This window comes from Lonchura striata, chromosome 13, assembly GCF_050655825.1.
Source record: "Lonchura striata isolate lonStrDom1 chromosome 13, ASM5065582v1, whole genome shotgun sequence".
NCBI classification, from domain to species: domain Eukaryota; kingdom Metazoa; phylum Chordata; class Aves; order Passeriformes; family Estrildidae; genus Lonchura; species Lonchura striata.
This window is the reverse complement of record NC_140715.1, coordinates 5987925-6012718: the sequence shown is the minus strand read 5'-3', so window position 1 is coordinate 6012718 and position 24794 is coordinate 5987925. Positions and strand designations below refer to the sequence as shown.

The window sequence follows — 24794 nt, the reverse complement described above, 5'->3', positions numbered from 1 at the left end:
CACAAGTTGTGGATATGGTCTGTAAAACTGTCCTAGTGATTGCCATTTCAGCAAGGGGAAGAGAACAGGTCTGGGGATAATGGATTCTTTAAATAATGAATTAGCTAATTTGCATCTAAGCTCTTAACTCTGCTTTAAAGCATAAATGGAAATTCTAAACCGACAAAAGTATTATGGAGTTTGCTGAAATATTTCATGTATTAAACACCAACTATCATAGATGTCTGTGGAACCAAAGAGGGGGAAGCAGCCGCTATTTTAACTCTTAGAATTCAGTTGGCTACAAGGGTGGAGTTACCATGCTAATACTTAGAATTTACAAAGTATTTTATTTTTTCTGAGATGTACTCACTCCCTGTCAGTGCAGTTATATGGATTGGTTAATTAAGTCACCATTATCCTTATCTTAAAACAAGGGGGTTTAGCTGTGGGTATTTGGAGTGGTTAATCACACAGTGAATGCAGCAGAATCAGGATTAGAACAGGATTGTCTCATTTCCTGTCCCTATTTTAATCAACTTGGTATTCTTGCCTGTCTAGACCATTCTGTATTTAATTTTGAATCCCATTTCTATTGACAAAAGCTAGACTCCCATTTTGATAGGAAAGTAGAAGCAGCATAATTTTTGATAGTAGTAGTGTTTTATTGGCTCCCTCTGTCACATTTTAGACTGCTTAATTTCCAAGTCCCTTTTTTCTTAGGACATCTATTTTTGTTTCAGTTGCTCCAAATAGGATTGTTATCCTTGCATCCACTTACAGTCTGTTGCTTGAATTTAACCTTGCATTACTTGATGTTTCACTAAAGGGAGAATTTGCCATCACAAGTTTACATGCAGTGGCTTTTGTTAGGGATGTTACATCAAGTAGAACAGTAAGTACAAAAATAAAATTAATCTTGCAGAACAGATTAAAAGTTTAATAACTGCTTAAAAGGTAAAAATTACTAAGGTTTTCTTTTGTGGGGGAAAAAAAAAAAAAAAAAGAGTAGACATTTTGCTTGGATTCCCAGACAGCCATGGTGAAACATTCCTGCTGATGAATTTTGGTCTTTGTGGATATGACTCAGATCTTCCCTGCTTAGGAAATCTGTGAATAGTGGACACTTTAACACTATAAAATCCCTCCTTGGTACGGAAGAGAAGATGAGTAGAAACAAGAGCAAGCTAGAGAGAAAAACAGGTTATTGAGAGCTGCGCTACAAGCACTTAACTTGCCGTGCAGCTTGGACTGCAAAGCAGCACAGAAATGAAGGAAAGGCTTGGGTGAGGAAGCAGGGGGTGACATCCCCTGAGGAGGTGACATCCCCTGAGGAAGTGACACCACCTCAGGAGGTGACACTGACACCACCTCAGGAGGTGGCATTCCCTGAGGAGGTGGCATTCCCTCAGGTTACATCCCCTCAGGATGTGACATCCCCTCAGGAGGTGGTATCCCCTCAGGAGGAGACACCACCTCAGGAGGTGGCATTCCCTCAGGAGGTGACATCCCTTCAGGAGGTGGCATCCCCTGAGGAGGTGACATCCCCTCAGGTTACATCCCCTGAGGAGGTGACATCCCCTCAGGTTACATCCCCTCAGGTGACATCCCCTGAGGAGGTGGCATCCCCTCAGGTGACATCCCCTCAGGTGACATTCCCTGAGGAGGTGACATCCCCTCAGGTGGCATCCCCTGAGGAGGTGACATCCCCTCAGGTGACATCCCCTGAGGAGGTGGCATCCCCTCAGGACGGAGAGCTGACGGACCGGCATGAGAAACGAGAGGTGTACCAGCAAACAGCGGTTTGAGCACCCATGAACAGAAAAGTTCTGGAATTCGCAACCACTGGGTGCTGATGGCCTTGCTGAAATGCACAAATAGCGTAAAGCCCTGCCGCTGGGTGAGCCAGCCTTTCGCCCGTCACCGCTCAGCTCCCTGCTCGGGCAAACTGCGATAAAACAAAGAATTGCTCTCCTCGGTGTGCCAAAGCGCTCCCGCGGCCGGGACAGGCTCTCTTAAAATAGAGACCATGTATGTGGGGGGGAGTTTTTCTTTAGGAATGAGATACTCGCTTCGAGGAACACCTAAATCTTCCAAAGGAGAGGAATTTATGGCTTCTTAGAAGAAACTAATTTCTTCAACCCTTGCTCAGACTCGAAAACGCCATGGGGATTAAAGGAAACAGTTGACATACAACAGACAGAATTTCTTGTTTTAAATATAATGTATGCATAACCATAAAGGATATATGAATATGCAAAACGTGCATTGATTTAAGGGTGATTCATTCGTTCACAAGACATACTTTTAGTAACTTAGCATCCAGACGTCCATAATTCTTTGCTTTTTATTGTCTTGCAATTGTCCTAACTCTAAACTTTATTACTCTGATTGTATTATTATTTTTATAACAATTTTATTATTATTAATTATATATATAATTATAAATATATATATAGTTATATATATAATTATATATATATATTATTATTATTAAACTTTTAAAATTTTAAAAACCAAGCGATTGGCGCTTTTCACAACCGCGAGCTCCAGCCGCCCTCACGGGGCCCCTCACGGGCCGCCCTGCGCGGGAGGCGGGGCGGGGCCGATCTCGCGAGACTTGGGCGGCGCCCGGTTTGAACGGCCGCGCCCGCGGGTGCGGGGAGCGGGCGGCGGCGGGGAGCGGGGCCTGCTCCGTGCGGGGCTGCTGCTGTGCGGGGTTTGCTCCGTGCGGGGCTGCTGCTGTGCCGGGTTGCTGTTGTTCCAGCCTGCTGCTGTGCCGGGTTGCTGCTGTTCCGGCCTGCCGCTGTGCCGGGTTGCTGTTGTTCCGGCCTGCCGCTGTGCCGGGTTGCTGTTGTGCCGGCCGCCGTTCCCTGCAGCGGGTGGGGCCGTTGCTGCCCCGCGGAGGAGCGGGGCGAGCCCGTTCGGGCCGCAGCGGGTGTGGGGGTCGGGCCCGGCAGGAGGGGACAGCGGGGACACGGCGCTGGTGGCACACAGCGCTGGCACAGCCTGGCTCTGTGCTGGCTGAGCGCTGAGGCTGTGCTGTGATATTTGGTGTTCTCTGTGGTACCGACCCTCCCAGGAACCTGTTTGTGGAAGGTGGTCAGCTCCGGAAATCTTTCCTCCTGAGTGTGCAACGTGGTGGGTGCAGATATGGACTTGTGTAAGTAACTGGCTGGAATGGTCGTGGGAATGCCTGGGCTGAGGGAGAAAAGGCACCCTGGTAATTGTGCTCCTAATGAGAAAAATGCACGGTGCTTCTGACAGAGTCAGAGCACAGGCAGCTGTTACTAGTGGCCCTGGGGAATAGGAGTTTAATCAGAAGAGCTGTGCCAGAGTGGGAGAAGAAAGTTGGCCTGCCAGGACACTGCCTTTTATCTCCTATCCTGTTACTTTAATTAAGGAGACTTTGAATGGTTGAATAATCAAAGTGTGCAGCTCTCAGCATAGAATCGCCCATTAAATATGTGAAGATATTTGGCCAAAAGTGAGTAACTCTTGTAACTCAGTAGAATAAATGAAGACTGATGTCTGTTATTTCCTCCCTCCTGCTTACTCGCCTAGCTACCCATTCAATTGATCTTAAAACGTTATTTTCAGAGTAATTTACTTGGCCTCATGTATAATATGAAATTGCTAGCAATTATTTCAGTGTACAGCCTCTTGAACAAAACTACTTGGACTTCTTTCGTTCATCCAGAACTGACTAGGAAAAATTGAGGCTGGCTGTGCTCCAAAAGGCATACTTGCTGTTCTCCCTAATAGTCAGCAGGAATGTGTGAATAGGAAAGCTATTTCTCTTTTCCTCCGTACTTCAACTGTAAAATTAAGAGAAAACCCCTACTTTCTGTTGACTAGTAAATAATTTATTAGCAGCTCAAAGTTATTGTATGTGAAACTAGAAGGGAACTGCAAAAGAAATTGAAGAATTAAGAAAGAGTGGGACAAAAATCCCCCCAAAAAACTCTTAAAAACTACAAGTGTACCAGAAGAAGATGACCCTGGCTGTAGCCTTTTTACCTGCCCCAGAGGCCAATTGCAGAGCATCCATCCTTTGGCAGCCTTGCCTGCTCTGACTGTTTCTAAACTGTCTGACAGCTGCCTAACTGAGATTTGAATAAGATTTGCATTTATGTGGGGGTTTAGCTTGTGATCTGCATGTTCATGAGGCAGCCAGCAGGGTTAAGCCTGTTCTGAAAAGGGACTGCTCTGAAGGACTGTGCTCAGACTCATCCAGCCTAGACAACTGTTGCTTTTTTTTTTTTTTTTTTCTTTTAAAGGTGCAGTGGAAGAATAAGGTCAAGAGATACTTCAGTGTGCTTCTGGAGGTGAGTTTAAACATGTTATTCATTTAAGTTAGTAATAGGACCTGCCAAATAGCTGTGTTGCTTCTATACTCTTGTCTGATCAGAAAATAAAGCTATTTATAAAGTTCTGTTTATGTAAGTGAACAATGATTCATTTATCCTCTGTACTAATGGAAATGCATGCCAGTAGTTGTTGCCTATGTTCTTGTGTTGCTACACTTTGCCTTAAGAAGTTAATTATTAATTTCTATGTGGTGTCCCTGTATTAGTACTATACTGGTGATTCTCAGTTATTGGTGTGCAAAATTCCTGTGTTTCACTGGCTTATTTTAGTATAAGTGCAAAACCAGTATTTCAGGCATTACAGTGGTTAGAGGTGAACACTGAGGTTGCAAAGCCTGGCTGGATAAAGATTCTTTATATATGTAGCAACAAGTGAGGAGAAAATGCAAAAACCAGAATGTGATCATTTCTGTCTTGTGCCTTGGACAGGAATTGGCACAATATGGGTACAATTACTTCTGCATGTTAATTAAATTCTTTTCTACTAGGAGAAGCTGGGTAATTCCATGAGGGGTTTTTCATGCTGAATAAAAGATAGCAAAAAAAAGAAGTGCAGGATGAATATGACAACATTCATAAGAATGATGTATGTACCAGTAAGAAATGGCAACAAATAAATTGCTTCTGTGAGAACAAAAAGCAAGAGTCAGGTCTTCAATACAGAATTACTTTACTTATTACATTACTTACTCTGAAATTATGTAAAAGTTATGGGGCCTAACTTTGAAAAATCTACTGCAAATTTTTTTGTGTTTTTCACTTGCTGTTATTTCCTACTTTCTTAGAAAACTCTTGGCATAGGTTGTTCAGAAGCCTGAGTTACTTAGCATTTTCTTAGTAGGATATTTTTGCAGCAGGCCGATTTAGCAGATTTGGGAGCAAGCATTCATATAAGCTTATGGTGTTAATTTGACTTGATTTTTATTTTTTTAAATATTTTGTTTTTTGGATTTACTTTGACTAACTTTTTTTGCAAAATTCACCTTCTGTCTTCCGTTATACTCCACTGTTAGAAAAGGATGAATTTTCTGAAATGTGGCAAGGTGATTGTTTACCAACAAGTAAATTTAAGTTTTGAAAGACTCCATGAAGCACTTAAATAAATGCAAATCCCTGTGTTAAACTCTATATATTTTAACAGGGCTTCTATTTTTGACTCTTCCCTTCCTTGCCTTTTATCTGTTTCTCTATCCCACATAATGTTATTAGGAGTACACTGTCCTGCTAAGGCAGCTGCCTACGCCAGTCTTAAGTGTCATTTGTGTGCACAAGAAATGCTGGACTTAGTGGGGCTTGGTTTATAATACAGAGAAAATAGTGTCAGCCAAGTGCACAGCAGTGTTTTTCTAAGGTTATTTAATTGTCTTGTACTTGGCAAGAGAGCTCTATCCTAAATTAACTCTGGCTGTGATGTATGAAGAAGCCAGGCTGGGTGCACAGGAGTGCTTTTGGTGCATGTTAGACATAATCAAAAATAAGGCAGTAACCAAGTTTATGAAGAAATAACTGTTATTTTACTGTTCACAGATCTGCTTGTGAGCTCTTTTTGTCTTGTATTAATGCAAAAATATATTATTCTACCCTGGTTAAGAAAAGAAATCCAGTAACTTCTTTCAGCTAACTACTCTTATCTGTGAAATATACTTACTGCAATATATTTTTTAAATAAATTTTTTTGCAGCGCTGAATAGGAAAAGAAAGAAAAATGGAGGCAGAGACCATTTTAAGTCTTAAACAGCAACTCAAGGAAGCAGAGAACGAGCGAAGAAAGGCAGCACAATATGGTTTGCATTTACTGGAGTCCCAAAATGAGGTTCAAAATCAGCTGGATCAAACACGCTGTGAATTGACTGAGAAAACTGAGGTGACGACTGCCTTTTCTTCTCAAAGCTCAAAACCAGAACTTCATTTTATTTTAACTGTTTTCTGAAAGGCACAGGTGTTTTACATGCCTTCTATCATGTAGGTTAATTTTAATAAACCTCTGAGTAGTTGTAGAGAGGGCTTTTTTCTCAGCTGTAAGACATTGAGCATAATTGTATCTAACTAGGAGAGGTTTCATAGCTAATTATGCATCAAGTGTTCAGTATCATGTAGGACTAATTGCTTTAATGTAAAATGAGTGCTAAATGCTAAAGTAAATTTGTTTCAGAGCATGTTTGTCCTCTTCTTAGCAATCCATTTGTGTAGGCTCTCCCAATCAGCTTTATATCACTTAAAAGCTGTGCAAAGAATGTTACCAGCAAGACTGTGAAATTGATTTCTTCTGTAGTGAAGTTTTCACATTTTCCAAATACCCAGGGATTCTGAACTTTTTAGCACATTTTTTTGCAGCTCAGAAAAAGGAGTGCTGAATTGTAGAGGTACTATTTAGCTGACCAGTTTTCTTTGTAGGAATTGTTCAAGAAAATTTCAGTTGGGCAAATCTCTTCCACTTTTCATAAAGGCTTTGGGGGTCATCTTTGTGTTCTGCCAGCTCGTGTTTCAGATAAATTATTCATCTTCATTTAGTCTCTTTCTGGCTGTGCATCTATCCCTTCTCCTGGGATAGAGCTGAAAGGTTTGATTTGTAGCAGCTGGAGGGTTGCAGCACCCTGCTGTTCTGAATGGACAGAATTTTATTCTAGTCAGTTCACCATTAGTAAGTTTTGTGTGAGAGGCAGCTGAAGGTACAAGTTCCAAGGAAGCAAGGGCAGGATCATCCTTTCCTTCTGCCCAGCACAGAGGGCAGGTACTGAGCTGTCAGACTGCTCCCTTAGGTTGTGATCCTGTGTGAGAGGCTGGAGCCACCTTCTGAGCCTGGCTGGTAACTTGGATTCCAGGGGTGGAGGGTAGGAATTGTGGGCCTTCATACAGTAGAATAATGTTTTGTGTGGCAGCTGTGCTTACCCTCTCTTTAGCTGTGCTTTAAAGAGATTCCTTAAAGCTTTTGAATCTCTCTCTGGCTCTCTGTGCTGGTTGAGGCAAGTAATTCAAGGCAGTGCTGTGAACACAAGTGTGGGTTATACCAGCAGGCACAAAAGCCTCTCAGAAAGCTCTGTGTGCTCTTCTGCACCAGCGTGCAGACAGGTTCTTGCTGGGATTTTGTTGTTCTTGGCTCTGGCCAAGCAGTGCACTCCCAAACCTGTCCTATGGCCACTCTTTATCTTTGTGTTAAAACTCATGCCCTAGGTGTTTGAGAGCTAAGCCTGTCCTTGATAAGCTTGTGTCTAGGCCACAGAGGTCACTTTGATACCTGACAACTTTCAGTTTTTTATTGAATTCTGTTTTGTTTCTCAAGAGTTAGGTTATTTTGAAAAGGAAAAAAAAAATCTGCATGTTTAGATTGATTTGGCTTCCTTATTAACTTATTGCTTTCAAGATTCTCTTTTTCTTTTCCTTAATTGCTGGCTGAATGAAAGAGTAAAATGAAGCAACCCTTTGTAATTAGCAAACATGCAATCAAGTATAGATAAAGCTGTTTACAAAAATTACTCTTTACTCTGGAAGACTTGATGTGATTTATTATGAAACAGACAATTTAGCTGTCTTAAAACAACTATTGAACTCAGCTGTTCAGCTTGATGGACTGTAGTAATTTTTAACATAATTGGGTTCTGTAGTGGTAGAAAGGACATACAAACTCTGGCTAAATTTATGACACTTGCAGAAAAGATACCCACACCTTTCATGTTGGGTAAAAAGAAATACAGAGTTTCCATGAAGAAGAGAATATTTCACAATCAAATTATAAACACAGCATTTATAAATCATAACATTTTAGAGAAGTAATTTTTATTTTTTTTAAAACACAGATATTACAACTCTAATTGTCATTCCAAACGAAAAACTAAATGAGCTACAAGTATCTTGATTCTGAGCCTGTGCTTTTTCATAAATGCTTAGGGAACAGTGTACAATTACATCTGTATTTATTAGTGTGTCATTTCTTTCAGAAATTTGAACAAGAGAAATACACACTGCAGAGAGAAATTGAACTCAAGAATCGAATGTTGGAAAGTTTGAATTTTGAGTGTGATTCCCTTAAGCAGCAGCAAAATGTGCAGCTGGAGAAGCAGAAGGAGCAGCTTGACAGAGCCTATGGACAAGAAATCAGTGACCTTAAAAACAAGGTTTGATAATTAATATATAGCTAAAAGGTTGTTAATACCATTTTAGATACTATTTGCTTAACTTATAATTGCACTCGTAACTACCAAAAGAGATAATAAATAGTTACAATGTGTAGTAGCTTGTTTGCTTTTTGACAATCTGTGTAGTCACTTATGAATTACATGAATTTCAATGCTTATTTTTAAAAGCTACTCTTGTGTTTCCAAGATATTTTCTGTAATTGGAACAAGTCAGGAGTATTGTGCTTTTCAAGAATTCACCATGAAATGATACTAGTTAGTTCTGAACTGTTTTTAAGTTGGAGAACCTGAAAGCAGAACTGGATGAAACCCGACTCTCAGAGAAACAACTGAGACAAAAAGTGGAGCATCAGAAGGAAATAATTGCTGCCAAATCAGAAGAACTGCACATGATGTCTGAGCGTGTCCATGAGACCATGTCTTCAGAAATGCTCAACCTGCAGATAGAGCTCACTGAACTCCAGAGCCAGAAGGTGTGTGAGTAGCACTGAGTTTGCAGTGTAGCCTAGTTGAAGATGAAATTCTGCCCTTTTGCTCGTTTCATTTTTAGGTGTGCTGTCTGCAGTGCCATGTTAGGATTGGCTTTTATTCAATGTGCACAGCAAAAAGTAACAGCTGTAAAGCTAGGCTTTAATACCCTCTGTTCTTCAAGATAATATTTTGTATTAAAACTACTAATGAATGTCTTTGGTTTACTTAGGCCTGCTTGTCTTCCAGTTGTCTTAAATATTTTTCATTCCATGCTTGTGTTTTGTTTGTTTAGGCCAATGATGAAGAAAAGCTGAGTGAGCTGCAGTGCAGTAAAGAACAGTTGGAGCTCGTGAACAGTAACTTACGTAACCAGCTGGAGCGGCTGCAGGGGGAGAAGGAAGAGAGGGAAAAAGAAGTTGTCTTTTACTGCAATGCATTAGAGGTATGCTTCTAATTTTACTTCACAGTGGTAGATAAACCCCAAATTGCACAACGTGTGTTGCCAGATTTTTGGTGAAGGAGGAGTTTTGAGGAGTTGAGAGAGAGGGGGAAGAAAAGGACAGTGGTTGGTCATGTCTGGTGTTGCCTGGTGGTAAAAGCTCTCTGTTGGCCTTGCTTTGTGGCAGCTGTGAAAGGAGAGCCTTTGCATGGCACTCTTCTGCCTCTTGGGGACCTTCCCACAGGTCACTGGTAGAATTCTTTTTATTTCAAGTTCCGGCTGAATGCCTTGGAGAATCTTGAACTGGGAAGTAGAGCATTTGTTACTGATGAACACAGCGGGGAGAGTGATCTGAATATTGTGACTCCAATTGACAAACATCAAAGCTTACCCTTAAAGGCTTTTAGTTGTGCTCTTGTCCTCAAGAACAAGTGGGATATTAAGTGTTTTAGTGAAATGAAATTAATTTGTCTCTTAGTTACTAGAACTGTATATACAGTGAAGGACTTCAGTACAATATAATCTCTGCTAAAGTATAGGAAATTAAAAAGAGTTAAAGCTATCTGATTAAATTTGTGTATGCAGTACATCAGATGCTTAAATGACCAATATCCTCTTTGCTTTAATCTAGAAAGCTCATGAGGCTAATCAGGAGCTTCAAGTTCAGCTGGATCATGCAGTGCAGCAATCTTTGGACCCTACAAGTAAAGGCAATTCTCTCTTTGCTGAGGTACAACTATGCAACAGATGCCTGAGAAGTATTTTCAGTTTTCTTTCTTATATTGTACTGAAAATATGGGAGTATCTGCACCTGATCTGGCCAGCATGTATCTTTATTCCTCAAATATGACTTCAGTGTTGATCTGACATGTGGAAAACCATTTCATGCTCTCTCTGAAGATAAGGACTTAGTAAATTAAATGGAATCACTTCAAGTTATCTGACTGTCAAGTCAAAAGTTGTGACTGAAGAGTTCATGATGGTTCTGTCTGCAGCTCTTGATTTTGTGTTCTGCTGATAAATCCATCTTTAATGTAGAAGACAGCATGTGAAATATTAACAGTTGTTGATAAAAGCTGCCTTCTTGAAAATGTCTGGATGTTTGAGCTTTTTGGGAGGGTTTTGGAATTGGCTTTTGAGTAAGAGCTAAATGCATAGGGAGCATTATGTTTCATGTAGCATCCAGGGGATGGGTGAACTTGGGAAACAGTTCAGATTATTTTAAACTGTTGTGTTGCCAGTGGACAAAAGTATTCTACAGCAGCACTGAAGTGTGTGAAATGTTACTTTATTTTGATATCAGAAGAACACAAGAAAAATCTGTTGCATTTCACTGGTTGGGCTTCTATTCACTTCTATCAGAGAGCAAAGACAGCAGCCTGTATTTTCAAGTACTGTTGCTGGAAAAGCAGTGTTTGCAGACTGAACACAAGTTGCTAGGCAGCATGTCCTTATCAAACTTATCCCAGTGACAGCAAGTGTTGTGATTTCACAGTAATAATTGTTCACAATGTTCTGTAGGTGGAGGACCGTAGGGCAGAAATGGAACGACAGCTGATCAGTGTGAAAGTAAAATATCAGTCCCTACAAAAACAGCATGCATTCAGTAGAGAACAATTGCAAAAAATGAAGGTAGGATGATTCCTGTAATACTCCAGGGTGTCCTTGGGTCTGATAAGGCCAAGAGATTTATCTTTAAAATACGGTGCAGTAGCCTGGAGGGAGGGAAATGGGAGAAAAAACAAGTGAGATGGTGTTGTGCTGTTTGACTCCTATGGTCCAACAGCATCCACCTTACAGTGAAGGCACCATGTTTGCTCACTTTGGCAATAGTTGTTTAATGGATAAAAGTAAAACACAACTCCTGTCAGTAAAACTAGCATTCAGTTTGTCTTGGTAATTGTTTTTCCTTGTCTAATTCTTGTACTACATGAATCAGGTATTTGTACATTAACTGTGGTTGTCAGGAATGAGCGTAAAGAAAAAGATAAGGTTTTACCACCATCACATTGTAGGGGTTTGGGTTCTTCTATCTCTGTGTTGCTTTATTGTCTTTGTCCATATTTTTTTTCTTGCTTTTTTGGTGTAAGAATAAATCATAACTTTCATAATTCTTTAAGTTAAACTCCACTGCTACAAGATGGGACCCTGTTGGTTAATATTGTTGAGGATTACTTAGCAGAAGCTGATTTACAAGACAAAGTCAATGGGATGCTGCAGAGCTGCCAACTGTTTTCATGTTGGTCTCATGATTTTTCCAGTGCTAAAGTGGATACTTTCATTTTGATTAACTACTTGGTCATTTGTGGAGTAGGTTGAAAATAGTTCAAATAATGGTCTTAAAGAAGAAAAACCCTACTGATACAGCAAAGATTTGAGTGAGGAAAGTCATTGGGTAGGATCACTTCCTTTGGAAATATTCTCTGTGATATAGAGTAAGTCAGTTATACTGATTGAATGGTGTAAGAAACACACCTAATACCAAAAGTACCAAAAATGGAGGCAAATTGGTATCCTTGTACTAGTACTTAATGCTTTTATTTGGAATTCTTTCTAAATTCTTTCTGGTAGTATTGGAGATGGGTAGTTAGTTAGAAAAGCTGTTTTGCTTAAGCTGCTATCTCAGATCCTCTCTGTGTTGTGCTGCATTGAGATGCTGCCAGTTAAAGCTCAATCTGAGTTTAGCTGATATCTCCACTAAAAGCTGCTTACCCCACAGGAGAGGTAACTGCTGTTGCATCTTTAGTTGAAGAATCTCACTTTGTGGTAATTACTGGTAAATCCTGAGGCTCTGACTCCTGAGCAGAATGTACACAGCACTCCTGGGAAAGCTTTCCCACCTCTAGTATATTTTTCCTAGTCCAGAGCATCCGTTCCAGTTTCTTTAAGTTCCTTGTTATGTAGATCAGCTGTAATTTGCAATTCTGACAATTAGCAGGAGGGCTTTTAAGAGAAAAGGGAAAAAGGTTGAGTGTCTGTGCTTGGCAGCTGTGAGCATAGTTTTAGTCAGCCAGTGAGGTGTTTACAATTTTGCCTCCCTTACATCCTGTAGAAGCTCTGAGGATATGATTGAATCTTTCATTAGCTCTCATTTGTGCACAGAATCATCAATACCCTTTACCTGACATAAGAGATTCTATAGGGTAAATACTCTTCTCGCTTTCCCTCTAATCTAATTTTTCACTTGATCCTTTCCCTGTGATTTCTCCCAGTGTTACCTTATCCATACTGACTAGACTGATAAAAATGCCTGTTTTCACTAACACCTTATGAAGTCTTTAATTTATTCTGTTTCTTGTTTAAATGTCTGATGTAGACCCTTGTACTTCAATAATATTAACACCAACAGAAATATTGCTGTAAATGTAAGATTTTTATAACTTCTCCTTTACAATGACAGAGGGTGTTCTTTTGCCTGAAAGGATGTATTCCATTGGAGAAGCAGAAAAAGCTGAAATTCTTGGGTTGATATTGTACAAGGCAAACATGGTGGTGTTACATCTGAAAACAGAACTGAAAAAATGAGGGGTTAAGCTTGTGGAATTTCCTAAGTGAGTTCTCAAGGTGCAAATTAGCCTAGACTGAGACTGGCTTCTGGATGGCTTGGTGCTGATGGTGTGGATGGGTAATGTTGTGTGTGTCCTTGGCAGAGTGTTTATGTGCTCCTCAGCCAGTACAGAGATGAGGGGGACACCTCAGGACGTCACTGCTCACTGAGATCTCAGCTGTCCTCATGCCTTGGTGGTGATAATTGCTGGGATTATGTCACAAAGGCTGAGTTCAAGCATCCAGTGCTCTTCTATATTCAGGTTTAGAATGACAAGGCTTGAGTGCCCAAACAGTTTTGTGTAAAAGGCTAGGATTTTCAGTTACTAATCCCAGTATTCGTTGTAAATAGTTTTTTCCTCTTTTCCAGCTGCAAATGGCTACACTGCTGCAGCTGAAAGGTTCCCAGGCAGAATTTGATCAGCTGGAACGTTTACAGTCCATGTTAGAGCAAAAAAATGGTGAAATAGAAGATCTTCTTATGAAAGTGAGGCAGCTAGAAAAATTTAAGGTATGTGGTTTTTAATTAACTGGAAAATTGTAATTGGAAGCTAAAACATGAAAACTATCTGAAGTCCGTGCTGGGGTTTGAAAAGGGATCCAAAAGCTGACTCATATCTTTTATTTGACCTGAATTGTATTTTCCAGCTGGACAATATTACACTCCTCAAGTGCAGAGAAGCAGAAAATTATACCCCACCCAACACCTGGGTTGAAGAAACAATTTTGTGTCCTGTATGAAGCACCTTCATATGGTTTATAGTTACTTCTAGCATTTAAATTCAGTTACGTGGTCAAAACTCACTGAGCTGTGACATCCAATTTTTCTCTGGGAAGTTGTAGTCATTTGGCACTTTTACTGTGTGTGCTTAGGCTTTAGCCTTTGGTGTCTCACTATTGAATTTCCTGGATATTTATTTTCTTGATGTGTCTTAACTTTGCAGCTGAAGCATGCTCTTTTCTAGCAAAACTGATGTGCTTAATTATCCTTGTAAAGCAATTTTTTCAGTCCTCTTACGCACCTTGAAAACATCTTGTCAGTATTTTGAAAAGTGAGAAACACATGAGGATTTTTATATACACCAGTGTAATACTGCTGATGTTTGTTTCCACAGTGAAAAACTGGAGCCTTTCTTAATTCTTGCATGTTTCTAGACTTGTTTGGCTCTTTCTTATCAGAGCTTTGGAATGCAAACAGGGGTGTATTTGCTTGTGCAGTAGGACTCTGCTTTCCAGGATAGCCTCCTGTATTCTGTATTTAACCCAATAACCTGGTGTGAAGCCAGGTTTAACCCATTTAGTAATAATTGAGGCAGCATGATTGTTTTACCAGTTTTGTCATGTTTAAGCTTGATCTGTACATAATTTCTGTCCCTAGACCATAAATGAGTAGTGTTGGGACATTGAATGATTGATTCCAATAACCACCAAAAGTGTCTACAGGCAGTGACTGACAGAGGCCTGAGAGGTCTCTGGGGCAGGATTAAATCTGAGTACTGCTTGTTCAGGAAAAAAAAAAACCAAACAAAAACCCCAGAGTCACATGATGCTGCATTTATAACATCTTTACTATGAACCAACTTCCCCATCTGAAATATGTAATTGATTTTGAGATTTTGACTGTTGAGTAGAATGGCTGGTATGCCTCTGGGGTCCAGCTGCTGAAGCCTAGAAATAAATGCTGAAAAATTCCCTGTGGCTTAACTAAATACCCTGTGTTTTCAAGTAAAAAACCAAGAAAGCTGTTTTGCAGTGCTGCTTGCAAACCTGGAGTTAACTCTATTTTTTTTTCCTTTTTTCAGTGGATGAGAGAGAGCTGTCAGTATTAGTGCTATTTGACATTTGTAACAAATGAGAAAGTACTCAGAGCAGCTGAGTTTTATCTTGTCTTTAAATCCCTCTATGATGAGGCTTCCCCATCACAATGCATAGAAAATTTCTCCTAAGAGCTAAGCTAATGTGCTTCTGAAAGGTCACTGTTTGACAAGCTGACACTTGTTCTTTATCAGAGTTTATATGAGAATATGGAGGAGTCCAGACCTGCTAATGGTGCAAAAGGAAGCGATTCTGAAAATGGGTACTATGCAGATTTACTGCAAATTAAACTTGACAACTCAAAGTAAGTGCTTCCAGCCTGAAGCCCTGGTTGTGCCAGGGTTATCTTCTTGGTGCTTGTTTTTATCCTCCCTTTTTTATTACTGTTTGTATGCACTGACTGCATGTGCAGATGAGTTTTGTCTGTGCTGTGGAACCAACATGACTTCGTTATAGGACTGAGAGTTGGCTTTTTTTGTAGTTTCATTTATATTTTAAAAGATAACACAGAAATACTGCTTATGATTATTGGTTTCTTCCAGAAATGTTGTTAATACTCCTAATACAGGGCAATTGAGACCTTCAACCAATTGAAAGTTAATATGTAAAAAATCTGTATGAAAAGTCTGTCTTTAGGCTGTGTGTGTTTATTTATCTTATAAAAAGTAATATAATAACACTTAAAATGTTTTATAGGACAAAAAAGCTTGATTTTTCCTACTAATGTATAAATACCAGTTTAAGGTGAAGTTCAGTGCTCAGTTGTTGCTTTACTAAAAGAGAAAAACCCAAACAATTCAAGTATGATTGATTTTATAATTTTCCTCCCATCCCAGCAAGGAAGCTGAAACACTGAAAAATGAGCTATCCCTGCAGAGAATGAAAGCTCTGTATGAGAGCCAAAGGGTCCTGGAATTTGAAAGGAAGCTCTTCACAAATGAGAGGCATTTGCAAGCTTGTCAGAGTGAGAATATGAACCTGCGGGTTATGCTGGATGAGCTGAAAATGAAATATGAACCTGAAGGTAAATACTTCTTTTCTATTTGGGAAAATATAAATTTTCTTTAGAAATGGAATGACATTAAGCAGGAAGACATTGGTTTAGTTCCAGAATTTAATGTTTAAATAGCTGATTTTCTGAAATAACCTGATCGAAAATCTGCTGAGCTGAAGTAGAAAAGCCCTGCCTTGCTCAACACCTCGCTTGAATATGTGAACACTGACTAGAGGAGACTAAAGAATGCAGTTTGACAGTTAAAAATGGCAGTGTTTTCAGGGACTTTATAGAGCACAGGGAGACAACCAGACTCAAGTGGGTGGGATCAAATCTCAGGTGTTTCCCATAATAGCAGCAATGTCTTTGTGGTGATGAGAAGTCTTGGCTGTTGAGGTGTAGGCAGCTGATGGAATCTTTGGAATAAGGTGCAAAGCATTTACAGGAAAACAGTTCAGTAGCTCAAGTTAATATGGATTAAATTTTGGCTAGAGAGACCCACCTGACAAGTAGCTGATACCTGAGTATGGGCGAAGCAAGGGAGCTGTGGAGGAAGAGGATTGTATTTAAACTGAGAGCAAGTTTGTATGAGATACTAGTATGAAACTTCCCTGTGAGGGTGGTGAGGCCCTGGCTCAGGCTGCCCAGAGCAGCTGTGGCTGCCCCATCCCTGTAAGTGTCCAAGGCCACGTTGGAGCACCCTGGTCTAGTGGAAGATGTCCCTGACCATGGCAGGGGGTGGAATGAGATGTGATTTAAAGTCCCTTCCAACCCAAACAATTCTGGGATTCCACGAATGAATCAGATAGGGAAGTTGTTTTTGTTCACACCCAAAGGATTTAACTTCAAAATGTTACTTGTGGAAGCTTACCTCAGCAGCCTGCAGTTCAGAGCATTTAATTTAAAGCCTTAGTGAAAAGACTTAGTGGATGAGAAGAAAGATGTTGTCCCTTTCAAGCTAACTTCTGTTGGGATGGTCAGACTATATGAAGAAACATTCTTTAAGGGTTATAAATTGTCTATTAAGAATTATTCCAAGCTCTTTAGTAATGTGAAATATTCTTTTATTATTAACTTGTTGGGGGACAAGTAATCTCCAGCTTCTTTTGTACAAAAAGTATATTCCATTTTTCCCTTCAGAATTACTTAAAGGTTCTAAAATTAAAAAGAAGAGGGAGAGAATTACAGCGAACGCGACTTGTGAATACTTTGACAGCAAAAATACTTCAGTGAAAGAAACTGCTCTCACTCAATTGCCAAGTAAGGAAGGGAAAAAGATGACTGCCAAGAACCTTGAGCAAAGTGATGCTTCTCCAAAAAGACAGCCTATCCAAGCATCCCCACTACATACAGCTCTCCAGGCAATACGGAACATTGTTGAACCTGAAAGAGAAAGAAAAAGAGTTAAAATTCAAGATGAGAATCACGTCGCCTTTACTTCGAATACCATAAGTGGAAACAATTCCTCGGCTCCAGCTGTCCCCAGGTCAGTGTCAGCTTCTGTCTATGCTCCAGGCAGTCAGCACAGACCTGCATCTCTTTTCTTTCGCTGCATGAACTGTGCTCTCCACTGCTTTATCTATTTCCTCAGTCTTGCATGCAGTGTCATTCCTCAGCTCCGGCCGCCCACGCTCAACCTCTCGCTACCTTTTAGAAGGACTCAAACACTGACTAATAAAAAAGACTCTCGAAACAGTCTCTGAAATAACTTTCCCATTGCTTGAAGACATATAAGGTGTGCAGGTAGCATGACAGCTCACTTGGTTTGCTCCAGCATCAGAAACTTTGTGTTCATGGTCCCCTCAAAACTGCCACACGGCTGTGTTACAGCTCAAGGTAATAAAGGCAGCTGGAATCACGCTCATTTCATGCCCAATTTCAGCCCCCAGCCACTTCCAGATTTAGCTAAAAGCCTAAAAATTATTTAAGGAATTCTTCACCTGAATTGTGTTAACTTTCATTGTACAAGATAATAGAGAATTCATTAGCTGTCTGTGTTGTCAGACAAGTGAAATGCATGGTCTGGATGCACAATAGCTGGAAACACAACTGCCAAATTAAGTTGAAAATTTTCCCCGAACTGAGAATTAAAGTTACTTTTTGCTAGATGATAAAGTAACTGAGAACAGTCATTATGTCCATCTTTTTTATCCTGGTAAAAACAATGCTGACTTTGATTTTCTACTTTTTCAACTATTGCTTTTTGTATTCTCTTTATACTCTTTGTAAACACATATTCGAGTGTTTAGAGGTAGAAACAAGTCTAGGCTGGTCCAGAGGTTTAGGGCTTGCAACTTGCTAAGAAGAAGCTGCTGGAAGAAACAGCCAAAGTTAATGGCATTCAGGGTAATTGGGTTGATACTTTGGCTCTTAGATCAATTCCTCAACATTGCATGGATGTAATAAACAGATTTAAAGTAGCCAAATATTGCAGTCTTCTTAAACTGTGGAGAGAATACGGCAGAAACAGCAGTTTTAGCAGCTGTGTTAAAATGTGGGATTGTTGGTGAGGAGGGAAGATCAGGAAGGTCAGATGTGGATGAAAGTGGAGAGGAAAGATTGGAATAATTTAGTGGTGGTGTTGGGTTTTGATAATGTCCTCTACACATAAAGGAACAGGCAGAATGTAACCTGATATGAAACATTTAACTTCTTCATATTGCTTTGGGAAAAGAAGTTCTAATGTCTGCTTGCGGGAAACTGTTTGAAATAGTTTATGGGAACTGAAGGGGGAAACCTACTGGAGAGGGGGTGAGGAGTGGAAATTATTTATGAAGTTAATGCTGGAAAGCAAAGAGTAGGAAAAGTGGAAGAGGAAGATGAAAACATAGTTCAGTGGGAGGTTTCTAATCTTTTACCAATTGCCGTTGGTTCAAATAAGGAACAAAAGATTAAAAATATTTGAAAAATAAAAACCACAAACACAATTAAGCTGCCACAAAACTCCATATAAACTGTTAAGCTTTTTTTGGTGATACTATGAGTCTGTAAAAGGCAAATCCAGGCAGAAAATTCTGTTTGTTTCTGATTGTGTTAATGAGCTACTAAAACCACAGGTCATGATACTAAGCTAACATTAAGGATTTACTTACCCCTCATCTGCTGTGATGTGCTATAAAATAGGAAGTCATGTTAAAGTCTGAACATTTCACAAGCTGAATTTCTAAACACTGAAAGAATTTCTGGACTGTTCTGTGATGGATGTGGCTGAACCTTGGGCACAGAAAATATTGGCAAATTGATCAGGAGTGGGGACCTGGAAAGGACGAGTTTGTGTGGGAGGAAAAAAATAAGGGTGGCTAGTTGTCAGTGCTAACCTTGTGCTAACTAAAATGTGATGCTGCAGCTGAAAAGGCTGTTGGGGTCTGTGGGGATTGGTTTTGTGCCTGGAATAGTTTTTGTGCAGTAATTAGTGGAGCTCTGATATTGGCTCAGGAATTGTGGGAGAACAGAGCCATTTTAGCTGTGAAAGGTCTGCAAACCTTATTTCTAGAAAGTGGGGTTTCAATTTGTCATCTCAGCCCAGGAGGTGATGAGGAAGTGGTCAGAAGAGATCTGGGTGTGCTTGTGGAGGTGACAAACTCCCTTGTGTGAAGAGACTTCCTTGCTGAGGGGATTTAAGCAGGTACAGCTGGATAATCTCAGTCAACACCTCTGTGTGCAGGGCACCTCTGTGTCCTTTCAGGGGGCTACAATCAGCACTGCAGTAGCTCATTAGGTGGTGGCACTGATCAGGTTATGAGTGTTGAGGCTACAGATTAAAATATTCAGGTGGTGATTATTATTTCTCAATGCATACTATCAATGCAAAGGTTATCTGCAGTGATATCTTTTGTTTGGCCAACTAAGTGGTCAAGAGAAATAAACATTTCTCTACTGAAATGGTTTTCTTCCCTTCTTAAACTGAAATAGCAGACTCTAGCCCTTGCTGCACAGTTTATATTGCATTGAGATTTGTTTGCCTGAGTTTGATCTAAAGAAGAGCTTGGATGTCTAAGAGCTTATTTGCTCCCTTAAATTATTTGGTGGGATTATATACACCAAACCTACTTCGCTTGGGCTTTGTCCAATTGCCTGTGGCCATTTGGCTCAGCAGGAGATCTGGATAAACTAATAATATTCTTTGGGGTTTTAGACACAGCCCTCAACCTTGGCAAGTAAAGCTCCACCTGATGAAACAGTTAAAAGGAGCAGTTATATCTCAGTTTTGGTCTGTAGAGTCAAAGCTTAAATCATGTCATAATTTCACCAGCATTTGCTTGAAGTATTTAACCACTGTCTGTTCATTCTAATCCATTCCCTTGCTAACACCTGATGAACCAGGACAGGGCTCTGAGGGCTGGGGGATGAACCTCAACTTGCTGCCAGCTGCACATCAGCTGCTCCTCCCTCTCTTCCATAGGACACATGAGAGCATTGGATGGAAAAAGTTTGTGGGTAAAGATGACAGAGGTCATGGGCAAACCAGACTTGGGGAAGATTAACTTCCTGCCAGATAAAGACAGTGGGGCAGTGAGAAAGAAAGGAAGAAAACTGCCCCAGCCCTTCTTCCCAGGCTCAGCTTCATTCCCTCAGTCCTGGCTTCTGTCTCCTCCCCAAGAGGCACAGGGTGAATGTGATTGCCAGAGCTGTTACATTAACAGGCTAAGAGAATTGTATAATACCATAAAAGGGCAATATTATGCATAAATCCACTTGAGCTGCTTTGGGATGTAACTTAAGTGAATGTGGTTTTTATTTGTTCTTCTGGTTTGAGTTCTTTCTGCTTGTTTATGGGGACTCTGTTGGCAATTTTGGCCACTAGACTAGTGGTTTTGGTGGCCTTGGACAGGAGTTGTTAAAAGGCAGAAGAGTGGGAGGGACAAATGAAGGGAATCTACCATAGGAGCAGGTTCATGGACAGAAATTCTCCATCCCCAACTGCAGCTGTTGGGGGTGTGCAAACTACATGATGGCTGCTGGGAACACTTTTTTTTTTTCCTTCCTTGAATAATTCCTTCTAGCTGTAACCACATAAGGATTTGGCCAACTCAGAGTGAAGGTGACCCTGGACTGAAGGTGCTCAGCCGTCAGAGTTAGAGTTTAATGCAAAGCACATGGTGGAGCAAACCCTGATCTAGAGGAGGTACACAGCACAGCCTGGTTTTCTTCAGCCTGTTGAGACAGTGCTTATAGGGAATAACATGCACAAGGCCTGCAATGCATCACACTTCAACAGCAATCTGAATCTGTAGCTGAATTTCCCCAAATTTTTGGTTACAGTTCCTTTCATAGTCCTCAAGTTCAGCTGTGCCTTTCTGTATTGCAAATAAGTCTCTGAGTAGCAGCTATTTGTGTTGGGAAAAACATCACTGAAAGAAGCTGTGCATGGTGTGGGTGGCTCACTGGGGGTTCCTGAGACCACTAAAAATCCAAAAGATCACCAGAGAATTGCTTTAATATGTGTGCTGATAAATGAGTGTAGAGTTTGTGTTGTTATATAAAGTGATGTTTAATTTGGAACCTCATTTTCCATAATTTTCTTTGTGAAAACAATCGTGTAACAGTCAATGGACTGTGGGTAATTTGGTTGGGTAAAATATCACTATTCATCAATTGTTCTAATGGTATGTTTGCATATTCATTAAATTAAAAACAAGATTTAGGCATCTGAGCACAATCTAATGCTTTGATTTCAGAATTATCTTTTTAACAGCAATGAGACATTTTTATCCCCATACACATTCGTAGCAGAATTAAAACTTATCAGTAGACAAATGATACTGTTTAGAGCCTGAAAATAAATCTTCCCCCAACTGAAGATACTAAGCTGAAGGCCATAGTAATGTAGGACAAGCTTGAAGGGAGCATATTTTAAGGGTAGGTTTTTGGTGGTGTAGAAGCAAGAAGCTTAATTTCATCCCATTTGTATGATGTTGCTCAGACTCTTCGCCTGGAGTTGTGCTTTTGGGGACTGGATCTCCTTTCTGTGCATGACTGTCACTGGTGTTTCTGAAGGCTGATCTCAGCCACTTCTAATATTCAATAACCTTCCTTACCAAACATTTCAGCAGCTGAGGTGTGGGAGGAGGCTTTAAGTGATGGAATGTGATTAGGATTGATATGAAAATGCTTTGGTTTAGTCTCATTTTCTTCTTAAACTGTGCTTGCTCTGTCTCTGTATGTGGATGGTCTTGTTTGCCAGTTGGCTTGTTGATTTTGCCTATATTCTTATTTTAGTTCTGGTTTATATTAACTAAATATATATTTAGAATGGTTGCTTTGCCTATAGGTTAACAGCTGAATCCAGATTTGAAACTACAGAAGAAGATAAGAGAGAAACTAAAATCTCAACAGAGAAGAAAACACAGAAGAAAAGACATTCCACATTGTATGTGTCTTCTAAGGCAAGTTCTGAAACTCAGTGTGCTCAGCAGTAAGTCACTTCTGCAGGGAAAACCTGGACAGTTTGGGGTCCTGCTTCAGCAGGAGCTGCTGAGTGAACTCTTGTCTCACATCAGGTTGCTCACTTGAATATTGATCTGCCTGCTGTTATGAAGGGTGTGATTGCCTGGCAGAGCTGCACTTTTGATGCCTTCCCTGAGGGCACCTCTTGTGTTCCCTGCACTTGACCTGAGGCGTGGCCTGTTCTCTGCTCTTGGCAAATTCTCTGAACACATTCATTGCTCGCTCTTTGAAGCACAGGGCTGTTGTGGAGAAGTTCTGGCTAACAGATTTTATTACATGGTAAGACAGACTAGACAGGGTTGATGGAGAACTCAAGTGAGTGATGTGCTCCTAAATTTCTTCCAGTTTACAGATTCAGAATTCTTAATATATTTCTTCCTAAAGTGTTAATTTTCAACTTTCAGGCTGGCATGTTTGCAAAGGTGCATGTGAATCACTTCATGTGTTTTGTTGGTCAGTGTTTGAAATTGTTTGGATTCTTGTATTTGTACTATTAATTAAAATAAAGGTTTATTTCTTTCTTTAGAAAATGTAGTCTGTATTGTATTTGAAAAGACACATGTATCAATTTTTTTAATGAAGGTGATGTCTTTTGTAGAACTTTTTGTTTAAAAAAATACCTCTCAATAAATGATAAGAAAGTGTAATGCATGCGCTGTGTGTCCTGTTTTTAGGAGACAATTCTGTAACTTCCTGCAGAAAAATTCTGACGAGACCTTTTAAGCTAGGTATTTGTATGGAAGTTGGAGTACTCCATTTGAGTCATGATAGTACAGTTTGAGCTCCCTCTGGTGAATGGATTAGCCAGTTTCTAAATAAAAGACTCAGTAATTAAGGTGGAAGTTCTTTAAGACTTCTTTTAAAATCCATCATGGAAAAGAATACATTGGGGAGCAATCTTGCAACCCCCTGGTTTGTTTACAGTTCTGCCAGGTCTGAAGTGGTGCCTGGGATTTTGTTAACTCTGGTGACTTTAGCTCACCAGTCACTTACCTCAAAAAAAACTGAATTCTGATCACAGCAGAAGTGACTAAAAAGGTGGGAATGTCACCATAAATGAGCACATCTCCCTTTTCAGGGAGCTTCATCTCATTATCAGAGCATTTCTGCACAGTTCTGCTTAGGCACAGCCCAGTGGCTGCTACTTCTGTTGGACAAAATAATCAGAAATTTGTGTGTCACAGAATCATATTTTGTCACTTCACTGCTGTAAGAAATTTGCTATGTAGCTGAGTTTCTTTTACTAAGGTATTATTACTGACAGCAAGTGTATAGCCATGAAATAGTTCTTGCTCTTCTTGACTTTGACATGTGAACTTAAATTATGTTATGCTGAAGAAATCCTGTTTTTCATGCTACAAAATGTTAGAAACAAATCCTTTATTATGAAAATGGTGAAAGTTACATTTGTTTACTGTCACTACTGTGAGACAACCTAGAACAACTGAGGTACATGATTGCTCTACTTAGAGGAAAACCTTTGGTAAGCTGACATTGGACAATGTGTTTAAATGGCAGTACTGAGCTGTAGATTGTCTATTAAGACAATTAATTGTGTGTTGATTTCTGTTACAGTTAACATTATGTTGAGCTACTGGGCATGTGGCATTTCTAAAGTTATTTCTAGGTTGAAACAACTAGTTAATTTATGTGACAAACAGAACTGGGATGCCATTTCAACAAACAAATGAAGCTGACTAGGATTATCTAATTACCCCCAGGAGCTGCTTTACAATCTCTGCTGCTGGAGTCCACTTGGAGTGTGCAGCCTTGACCATTTTATGTAGTGGGTTTGTGTTTACACATCCTTCTGCAGGAGTGCAGGTGGGGGAATGTGTCTGGGCTCCAGGCTTTGGGTGTGCTGGAACACACTTGAGGTACCGTGCATGAGAGTTCTTGCTGTATTTTCTTATTTGGTTCTGGTGTGTCTCATCAGTTGCTTTTCTGCAACTGTGCTCACAGATCTTGGCATAAAATAGAGTTAAATGGAACTTCTGTGTTCTGCTCAAATTCTTTATAAAGGAAATTAGCTTAGCTAAAAAATGGGTAGTTAGCTACTCATCATCTTACAAGGTCTTGTTTTCTGGAACTGATAACAGTATTGAAGGAAGCAAGAACTGTCTCTCTTCTGCTTGTCCCCAGCCCACAAAAGGTAAGTTTTTCTTGTGAGCTTCCTCTACAGAGTTTCATCTTTCAGGGAAACGAGGAATTTTCTATTTTCCTTAAAAAAACCTTCTGTCCTGAAAAAGATTGAAGGAAGAAATGGTGAGCTATGTGAGGGTGATGACTCTGCCTGCTGTTTTCTGTGGAATATCAATGTGTGGACGTAACAGCACAAATAAACCAAGTTGGAATAAAAACCTCCATGGACAAAGGGTGTAACTATTGCCCACCTTAATTCCTTAGACCTGTGCTGGGGTTTGTTCTCTGCTGTAAGAACAGGATTTTAGGGTTACTGTTTGTGCTTTGCTCTGGCACTTCCCTCTCTCAGCTAAGGAAGGATTTGGTTCCCCAATCCATTCATTAGGAGTTAGAGGCAGGAATTTTTCAGAGCCAGCCAGACAAGGTGGGAGCTGAGTGAGATGAGGTGGCAGAGGGGC

At 40.2% G+C, this 24794-nt stretch overlaps 1 protein-coding gene across 2 annotated transcripts; it reads left to right on the top strand.

Annotated features, from left to right (window-relative positions):
- Nucleotides 1-2601: 2601 nt before the first annotated feature.
- On the top strand, nucleotides 2602-22845 carry SPDL1 (spindle apparatus coiled-coil protein 1). Of its 2 annotated transcripts, XM_085591177.1 has the most exons (14): nucleotides 2602-2819; nucleotides 2859-3142; nucleotides 4260-4307; nucleotides 6031-6213; nucleotides 8285-8461; nucleotides 8761-8955; nucleotides 9246-9395; nucleotides 10024-10122; nucleotides 10914-11024; nucleotides 13309-13449; nucleotides 14948-15057; nucleotides 15590-15777; nucleotides 16888-17233; nucleotides 22019-22845. In XM_085591177.1, the coding sequence occupies exons 4-14, from the start codon at nucleotides 6055-6057 to the stop codon at nucleotides 22164-22166; spliced, it is 1824 nt and encodes a 607-aa protein (XP_085447303.1). In that variant the 5' UTR covers nucleotides 2602-2819; nucleotides 2859-3142; nucleotides 4260-4307; nucleotides 6031-6054; the 3' UTR covers nucleotides 22167-22845. The 2 variants fall into 2 exon arrangements, with proteins under 2 accessions (XP_085447303.1, XP_085447304.1); XM_085591178.1 differs by having other exon boundaries at nucleotides 2602-3142; nucleotides 4260-4421.
- Nucleotides 22846-24794: the final 1949 nt, after the last annotated feature.

Coding starts and splice junctions, on each gene's coding strand:
- SPDL1 (XM_085591177.1), top strand. CDS start 6,055: ATGGAGGCAGAGACCATTTTAAGTCTTAAACAGCAACTCAAGGAAGCA. Junction 10,123..10,913: donor GCAATTCTCTCTTTGCTGAG/GTACAACTATGC, acceptor AATGTTCTGTAG/GTGGAGGACCGTAGGGCAGA. Junction 13,450..14,947: donor GGCAGCTAGAAAAATTTAAG/GTATGTGGTTTT, acceptor GTTCTTTATCAG/AGTTTATATGAGAATATGGA.